Source organism: Vanessa cardui, chromosome 10, assembly GCF_905220365.1.
Source record: "Vanessa cardui chromosome 10, ilVanCard2.1, whole genome shotgun sequence".
NCBI classification, from domain to species: Eukaryota; Metazoa; Arthropoda; class Insecta; order Lepidoptera; family Nymphalidae; genus Vanessa; species Vanessa cardui.
In genome coordinates this window covers 52,888-63,077 of record NC_061132.1, presented here as the reverse complement: position 1 = coordinate 63,077, position 10,190 = coordinate 52,888, and the positions used below count along the sequence as shown (strand labels likewise).

The following is a 10,190-nucleotide window of genomic DNA, read 5'->3' as shown; positions in this document are numbered from 1 at the left end:
ATGTAGGTAACGCTCCCATAGCTGCATCGTCACTCTCGGTAGAAGAACATCTTGATTCAGCAGTTCCTGGAACTCCTCCCGCCGCAAACTTATTAATATCGGTTCTGTAAATTAGGTTGATGTCTGTTTGTGTAATGACAGACTTTGATCTAGACGATAGTATTACAATTTATAGGTCTCCAATTTTCTAACAATTTTCTGCATTGTACATAACTTATTTATACTATTATTTCTATCGTTAAATCAAATCAAATGTGTTTTATTCAAGTTAACATTACAGCGAAACATTTTGAATCGTCATGAATTAGTTACTGATACAACAATGAATGGGATAATATTTGAAATGGTGGGTGTTTTATTTCTGTATTGAATGTTAGGTTAAATAAATTAGAAAGTAAATTATTAAATATAATAAGTATTAAGAAACTGTGCTGAGACTACTTTTTGATTCATGTAGAGAAATAAAAGTAAGTTTAATTGTAAAACTTTAAGTTTATTATAATATAACAAATCTTGTCCAAATCAACAGACCTATGGTTAGTTCGTCGGCGCCGTGACGTCACATAAACACGTCATCGGCGAGCGCGCGGCTCTCGGCCAGCACGCCGGCGTTCTCGTCCTCGAAGGTGACCATCTTATCGCGACGGGCTCGTGCGCGGTCGCCCAGGGCGTTGACGCCGACTGCCACCAGCTCGCTAGCACCCACGCCCGTGCAGCTCAGGTTGAACTCGCTCAAGCTGCGCGGCACGAAATACTCCACGCACCTTTCCGCGTGTCCGGCAGACCGGCGCGCCGGGGTGTTCCTTTGGAAACTCTCCTCGCCGTACGCCGATGACTTTCTTCGCGGTAAGCTGTTGAACTTTGTCGGGTTCGCACTGTCGATCTTGAAGCTCACTTGAGCCCGCTTCTCGTGGCAGGTTATAGACGGCACCTCGGCCGTCTCTCTGTGTCAGGAAACGACGGCCATGGAAATATTTTCATCGCATTTCTCTACACTATGCACTGCGCGAGTTTTAGAGTTTCCTGTACAGAGGGCGGTGAAGCCGCGGAGAGCCGAGCTCATGTCCTCTTGGATGAGATTAAAACACATAGCTACCACTACTATACCCACTAGAATGTATATACAACACACGCCTATGGCGATGTCCTCCGCCTTAGCGGACACGGTGCTGGCGTACAGCCCGGGCCTCAAGTTTCCAAAGCCTATCGTCGCGAGACTCGAGAACGAAAAATAACATCCATCTATTAAGTTCCATCTCTCCGTCGTGTGAAATAAGAACGTACCTAAAGCTATGTATAGAACGATTAAAAGTAAACTAAGTAGGATTGGCACTCGCGTGTGGTCCCGGCACGTCCAATGATAACCTCCGTTTAAACTGTCCAGATTTAAGGCGGCTTGGAATGGCGTTCGCCTTTGACGATCGTAAAATTTTTCTTTTCTGTCACAATCGACAAACTGCTTGCACTCGACGCCAGGCAGGGAGTATCGGCTCAGACAATCCGCTTTTGAATGAAAGTCACCGCTTTTAAGGCGCGCTGGGCAAAGTTTGGAGTAGAGAGAGCGGAAACTCCTGGCCAGCGCCTCGCCTATAGTCGATAGGTACAGCATTATTAGAGGTATGCCCACACATGCGTACAGTATCGCCGCTACCTTGCCCACTGACGACTTTGGAGTTACGCTTCCATGTCCTGAAACAAAAGTACCTTTTATTTTTATTGTCAGAGCCTGTATCAAGGAATTAGACGTACTTACAATAATAATAAACTAGATCCAACTCAAATATAGACTACTTCATTTTAATAACTTACATACTTCTGTGTTTATTAATATTGTTGTGTTCAAAATATAGTTAATTCTATTCATTTCAAATCTTATGGTTAAACGAAAATAATTTTAGGAGATTAAATTACAGTATACCCTTTTGGCTTTTTCATTTATCATAATGAAACGATATTGATCAGTAGTAAGGGTTATTGTGGGACCTATACTAATAGAATATAATTATAGAAATAATTATCAATGTGAGACTAATTAATTTTTGTAACATATAAAATGTTACTATTTAAAACAGAATATTGCAATTTTGCTGAGTTGATTTAACATAAATTGATGCATTATGTAATTATTATACCGACTATAATTACATTCAACATAATATCCATTCATTTTGAGTACTCACCGATTGTTGTGATCAAAGTAAGTGCGTACAGAAAACTGCCCGCAAAAGTCCAGCGATAGTCTATAGCATCATAGTGGGTCGAGATACTCGGTGCGTCGCCCGTCTGCATCGATTTCATTAAAACCCTCTGGAAATCCATCAACTCTTTGGCAGCGAGCTTCGTCCAGTTTTCTTTGTAAAGAATGTTCAGGTCTTCTGTTATGGACCAGAGGCGCTCGACAGTTCTCGATCGGAGGTCGCCGCCCTGCGACTGACTCAAATTCGGTTTTGACGCTGCAACCGATGTCTCTTCCGGTATCGAGTTGCCTTCTATAGCAAGGAACAGAAACCCTCCGAGCAAGTTGTAGGTGAGGACTAGGAAACATATCGCCAGGCAGGTGAGAGGCGACGCGCGCCGCTTGTGGGCGCATCTGCAGCAGAACAGCCTCGAGTCTTCTCGGCGCGAGATGAAACAGCAGTTGGGTTCGTCGATTATGGACGGTTCGTTTTTTCGGAGAGCACGCTTGGACGAGTCCCGGCTGCCGTCCTCTACCATGTTGATCATTGGCGCATAGCTTACCGCACTTTGTACTTCTTGTGGTGTATTCGCTTCTTCGTTCTCAACATTCTAGATGATCGTTACTCGTTGGAAGCTGCTGGAAGGTCATCTGTAACAACAAGAATGGTTGATTTATTCCCTCTGATTTAATTTGGCGCATTTGTTCATTGTTAAATAAAACAAATTAAAACTTACATAACTTTAAATCACAAATGATCATAAAGTTAAATAAATGATCGAAATATATTTTTGTCAAAGATGTAAAATGTAGAAACCATTTATGTTAGTTTGATGGTGAGTTGATATTTAAATTGTAAGATATAACAGTTTGAGCGAGCGAACAAAGAGACATTACATACCCCCGACCGAGATCATAGCGTTTATTAAGCTGTTAAACTGTAATTACGCAACTAAAACTATACTCGTACGGCTGTGCTATTATTTCGGAAATCTGACATCCCTTGGAAGATGGAACTATCTACTTATTCATGATTATTCATTTATCAAGAAATCGCTTTATCAAACTTACATAATTCGTCTCAAATTTGATTCAATGGGTAGATATTAATTAAAAGGAAAACAAAAAAGGGATTTTCTCGTCTTAATTCTCAACCGAAATTAATTACGCGCAATGTTATTTTATATAAATTAAAACTTCGAGTCAATATTTGAAACAGGCTCGAAAATTATTCTCTCGTGTAAAAACAAAAGTTAACTCCCCAAAAATCCTAAAATAATATCTATAAAACAAAAACAAACTCGAATTGGAAACCGTTGATGCAAAAAGTTATGTCTCCGAGGAGCGTGTTGTCGACTTCATAAGCGATACACGTATTCACGAGCAAATCGAAAGTTACATTATAAATCGCTGTTGTTCCGCGTCGCGGTACGAGCGCTAGTTTACGCTGTAAGCAGCTGTGACAAACGTTTTAATAATGCACGCGCCGCATGTGCGACGACCCGCAGACTCCGAAGAAAGATGACTCGTTCTTACTGAAATATAGATTCCAATAACCATATGAGATATAAAGAATTACTCCATCAAAATGCTAATCCGCTGCGCGATAGAGGCTGGGAACAGGAGGGATTATGAACAGTGAAGCGTCCCGACTAGCGGTGACTCACTTACATAGAGTTACAGTTAATGCTTGTGATGTAAGTACGGCACTTGTCCGGTGTAGGCCAATGTTATTGTTTAAGTACTTGTGAGCAAACTAAAATATAAGTAACTATATAGACAAGAGCAGGGGAGCCATCTGTGTGGATATTCAATGAACATTGAAAGTATTAGATACTAGAATAATACAAATTAACTCGTTGTCAAAGAGTTTACTCAAACGAGCTACCAGATATCGCTTGCAGCTTTATCCCTTGTGATGTGACAAGCTGTTTGACATGATTGGAAGTAAGCCATGATTTTTTCAACACAACTGCAGGGGTCCGATGTGTGAAATGTATTTTGCTTTAACCATTTATATTCAACTTCACACTACATAATCATAAATACTTGAAGAAAATACTGCTGATTCTAACCTAGACTAGAGTAGGTACTATGTATGTATATGTGAGAGATAATATAAAGACAGAACAGAAAGACCAAGCCGCATTGAAACAGCGTGGTGGAATAAGCAAAATCACCCTTAATGTCCAAATCATCTTCCTAAATAGAAGAGGCCTTGGCCTACCTGCACCGGAAGCCTTCCAGGTTGTTATTTTACTTTATTTTTCGGTAACCCTTGACTCTCGCTGGAATTGATAATATTTTTAAAATTTCTATTTGATCTTAAAGAGGATGACGATATTATCGGAGCGAGCAAGCTTTGGGCGATTGAACTAGGAAAAGCAATTAAGGGGAATTAGTGGGCAGCGGAGTATGAACGATTGCTTGTAACGAAGTTGTGGGGACGCCCCGCCCCCTCCCCGCAGACTTGACGGCACTCGCAACTACATGAATATGTATTAAGAAGTAAACTTGAGCGCAGTTTGGGTTTGGCCGAATGTTAACTCAATCTATGCACTATTAGTTTTTGGGTCCAATATTATATACAATATCCGTTTAAAAATTACGAATACGCACTAAAAGACAATGCTTAAGTGGAAGTTGCTAGGCAATAGAGAAACTACATAGTAAAGCTTTTATTATGTTTTTTATATTTCAATAATAATCCAGATGTCCCTCTAAATAGACGGGATTTTTACTAGGTATTGGTGAATTGGGCTCACTAGACCTTCGCAACTTCGGCGAGAATTTATTAGAATTGAAATCCCTCCAGCCTCTCATATCACTTATTCGCCTAGTTTAAGTAACATGTCTGACCTACCTACCCACTTTACAAAAACATAACTGGCCGCATGAAGACAAAGGCGATGATATTTAACTCGGCCAGTCCAGTCCTGTGACATGCAGTTACAGGACGAAGACAGGATATAGAAATAAATATATAGTCGATATAATCATACACACATCAAATATACAGGCATGTAGTTATTGCAATTACTTGGTATTGATATGTCTTGTGTCGGGATATGGTGAGCGCACCATTTACTATCCACGAGTAACTAAAGCTTATTTAAAAACATTGAAAGGCAAACAATTCATCGTTCTAAAGTGACGACGTGCATGCGAGGCCGGAAATTGGGTCAGTATTTTAAACTTACACCGCGCCAACAGATGCGATGAAAATAACACAGAGTTGTAGACACGTAATTTAATATTGATGAAGTATTCAAGGCAATGTAAGCTGCAGAATGTTAATGTACACTCGCTTCTGAAAACAGTAGTTGTTCACATGTTTCAGCTTTCAGCGCGCCTATTCAGTGACGTATATTTGAAAGGCGGTGCCTTCGGGCAAATAATCAAAGATGAAAAGGTTTCCTTCGGAAACGTGTCACGCTTTCTCTTATGTTTTTGCCAACTTGAATACCAATAAGTCAACTTTCTCGTCTTAATTTTACGACCGAGTAAGACTAAATTGAGTGTTGTAATTCTCTTCAATTGCTATATCAGAAAAGACATTTCGCAACGCAATCCAATTACCTTATCCCAAAATGAAAACTGGAACATACATGTAATGTTATTAGATTACGATTGTGTAATAACGTTTTTATATTTGCCAGACGGGAATAAGCTATGAAAATTTTTTTTCGTTTATTATTACATCAAATTCCTCATTGGTCTAGTGACTAACTTGTTTGACCCAACATAATCAGGCACTCAGTTCGAATCCAGTTTCATTATAGTAAATATAATAAAATTATAGTAGCAATTAACAAAAAGTCACAACTGACCAAACTTATCGGACTCTAAGGTATAGCATAAAATATATAAGTTTTTTAGTTCCATTGTGTATTCCACTTATTAATTTTAATATTAAGTATTTTAAGCGAAGGTTAATTATCAACAGAATATTAACATCGTTCATAATGGAACTGTATATTGTACAATATATGTACTACTAACTAAATGTAATACTTTCTTTCATGTAAAAATGAAAATTCGAATCGGAATTTATCGAACCTTCGAGAATTAGGTCATAACAGCCTCCTCTTTATTAAGTATCAATCGTTATTCGACTGAGATGATATCCCGATTGTAAAAGATTTATCTTTTATACAATATACGACTGTCATTGAATTAGCATGTGCTTTCGTGTCGTCAACGAATAATATATGATTGTGGTCTTCGCACTCTAACTAGTAAACACTACTTGTCAATATAACGTTCAGTACTCTTACAAACAAACGACACGTGTGAAAAAATAGAACAAACCTGACGTAATAAAGTAAAAAGTAAGTAAAGTAACAGCCTGTACATTACCCACTGCTGAGATAAGGAGCAGTTCTCCTCTTCCACTAAGGAGAGGGTTTGGAACATATTCCACCACGCTGTTCCAATGCGGGTTGGTGGAATGCACATGTGGCAGAATTTCGATGAAATTAGACACATGCAGGTTTCCTCACGATGTTTTCCTTCACCGCCGAGCACGAGTTGAATTATAAACATAAATTAAGCACATATATATATATAGTCGTGCTTGCCTGGGTTTGAACCCGCAATCATCGGTTAAGATGCTTGATGTTCTAACCACTGGGCAATCTCAGCTCAGACGAAAGTATTTCCTTATTACCTGACGTAATAAGGAAATACTTTCGTCACAAGTACTTCTGACCCCCAAAATGACCGCTCTGACTATAATAATTTTGATACAGTGGAATAACACTTATAATTACTACTATTTATAATATTAACGATGTTTAAACAATAAGTACGCTTAAGCAGTCGCTGAGATGTTATTTAGCAATAACGCCGACCGCGCACTTGTATAACTGCGGAGTGTTTCCTCAGCGCTCTAGTTGCGCCGCGCTCGTGTTTCAAATTTCTTATAAATTATCCGCGCAAGTGGTTTGCATTATACTTAAATATTACATTTCTCCTTACCGTGCCTTGTAACCAACTGTACTAGCTGTCTCATTTGACTCCGTCTGTTACTGATTGTGTTGCAATCAAAATTTTAGATGGAAATTCGTCCCACACAATGATAATGTATTGTTATAGCTTTCCAAGCTATTTAGGAAGCGATAGCATGTTTATTTCAAATATTTGTAGTGATAAATAGTTTTACTTAACTTAGATTCAATAAATCTGGAAAAGTACCAAATTCTTCACATATATTAAACATGACAACTAGATAAGATGCCATATTGTCAATTACGTTGTTTATAATTTTAACTAATAAAGCCCCAAGTTACCTTCCTTTATTTAATGTTTTAAATGTCATAAGCATAACGTTATCAAAGGGGGCTAAAGAATATTCTATATCATTCTCAGTAACATACCGATTAAGGGAGCCAAGGGCGACCCTAGGTGACGCGTTGAGTTCTTTGGTGGTATTTACAGGAATATCAGGAAAATAATTCTTAAAATTATTTATGTATATTTATGTTTTGATTCTAATACTTATATTATATTAAGGGATAGGAATTTATCTGTTTTAGATTTTGTAATTTTATTATTATAAATTTTACATTACGGTTATATTTTTAGTTTTAGTTTTAAATCGTTCGTACCATTAATCTTATCAATTATCAGTGTATAGGAATACCTTGACAAAAGGTTTTTCAAGAAAAACTTATAAATTTTAAAATGTTCTACCCACGGTAATACTTGGCCTCGAAATAAATAAATAAACTAAATATAGATACTTCATGAAATAATAACATTTACAGGAGTTTCAGTGCACCGGTACACGTACTCGACGTTCTCGTTCAATTTGAGTTCGTCCTTCAAAACTATAATGGAAGTGCGATGGATGTGAGGAACCGAGTTACGCGAGGTAATGGATAGTGGCTGTTAAAGTACAGTCAAAGGCGAGCGCTCCCGAACGCGGATAGTCGAGCGCACGAAGTCAGCACTCGCGGGCGCACGAGCTGTAACGATGCTTTGGGAACTTTTGCATCAAGTGCCGACCGACTGGCCGACTGCTTCCCGTGTATTGCCTCTGTCTAGATTATATACAATATTGCCAAGTAATTTAAGACTAGCTTTTATACTACATTTAATATAAACGAATAATTTGTTTTGTTAGAGATAAATTTAGAATTAGACTTGTCATAAAAAAATCTTATAGAATTACATCTTAGATGTCTGCACTTTGGTGCAGCTGGTGTATAACATGTTTTATACTTCTGTATAATTGCTAGCAAAATATTGTTGGGTTATGAATTATACGATCTTCTTTGTTATAAAAATAAAATCGTATCACATAGAAATCGTGCATTTTTTAAACTTTATTTGTTTTAATAATAAAACAGCCAAATATTTTAATTTTTTATTCAACAGAACGCTATTGAAGCGACGCAGTAATCGTATAAAAATGTTAAAATAATATGCATTTTCATCCTCGTTAACGAATTGAATGTTTCAGCGAAGTGTTTAGACGTAACAAGCTATTGTTCAGTTCGCAAAATATAATAATGTCTCCGTAGAGTTGAATAAAATAAAATACTAAATAAAAATGATATCAAAATATTCGCTACTATAGAATATAAGGTTGGATTGCCTGAGGAAAAAAAAATGGGGGAGAGTACAAAACGAGGCGAGTGGTGCCCCCTCCATCGGCTGCATTGTTGGCGGCAGTCCTCGGCCGCTTGAGAGGTATCGTTATTCTATCTCGAACGCATTGTCTCAACATCTTCGCGAGTGACGACGAGTCGCTAGTTTACTGGCCGGTCCGGACAGTACGGAATAATGCCTCTTAAAGTGTGCTACCGGTCGCGTTTACATCTCGATTCGTTTGTTCTTCTTTATGAGCCATTCCAAGTATTACACGAAACTCGACATATTTTGTATTGTAGGAAAGGAAAACATTTGCAAAGTTATTCATATTTTCACGAGCCTCAGGAATATTTTATTTCAGCATTTAAAATTTTGATTACGAGGAAAAATGAAATCAAGTAAATTTTCTTTGAGAAGTTTTAACAATTATTCTGATTACTTTTTCTCCTGACGTGGTAGTGCTGACGATTGTATAATGCGTATCCGTTAAATAATTAGTTTTCACTGAATACAACACGCGGCCCTAGCAAAGTTTGATGATTTTTCATTACCAATACAATAAATTTAAAAAATACTGTATGTAAACAAATAAAATATAAGTTACATCTGCGTATCAGTACAACGGGTTAATTACGTTTCTATTGTTCGCTAAATGCAAATAACTGAATTCATTATTTTAGTTTGTTATTTTAGCACATTTCATATGACGTCAATAAAAATAATATTGAACTTTCACCTCGTAAAACTACTGTTAAAAACAGCTCGAATGGAACTTAAATATAATAAAGTATATTACGATTTCAATTAGTAATTTATTTACAATTTATCAAATGCGAATTAATATTTCACACCAATTACTTTGACTTATACAGCAATGGAACACATGATCGTTGAAGCTTGTTTAGGTAAACAACGAACGAAAATTTAAAACGTATGTTTTCGTTTCGTAAGAGGCATGCCATGTTGTAATCAACGTGGCGTCGAACATCAATGTTAGTTAAATTAATAAATAACTGAATTACATGCGCAAGGAATTTCTCGAAACTCGTCAGACTGTAACTGGAAATTCAATATCGTCGGCATCTTAATTGGCAGCAGTCTAGGATCAATCTCAAATCTAATTCGTGGGCCGATAACGTAGCGCGCCCGGGCCTCCACTACTTGTTAAACTTCACGACAAAGTCTCGTCGCATTCGTCTGTGACTTTATAACGTCTTAAGATTTATTTTATTTCAATACTTTTTTATAAAATTAATTTAGAATAATCCAATGAACAGTATGATTAGTTTGCAAAATTTATATTCTTATTTATTTTATACCAGCAACGCACCCGGCTTCGCGCGGATGACAATTTTAAATAAACAAAATTAGAAGATGTTTAAAACTCACCAAAATAAAAAAGAATATTAACATTATA

General features: G+C 37.3%; 1 protein-coding gene across 1 annotated transcript in view; it reads right to left on the bottom strand.

Annotated features, from left to right (window-relative positions):
* Nucleotides 1–472: 472 nt before the first annotated feature.
* Nucleotides 473–10,190, bottom strand: part of LOC124532969 (TWiK family of potassium channels protein 7-like) — a 53,001-nt gene continuing 43,283 nt past the window's right edge. Inside the window, exons 2-3 of the mRNA XM_047108108.1 lie at nt 2,181–2,827; nt 473–1,689 (exon numbers count right to left, since the gene is read on the bottom strand). Coding sequence (XP_046964064.1) covers nt 950–1,689; nt 2,181–2,724 — 1,284 coding nt within the window. The 5' untranslated portion in view covers nt 2,725–2,827 and the 3' untranslated portion in view covers nt 473–949. The remainder of the gene's footprint in view (nt 1,690–2,180; nt 2,828–10,190) is intronic.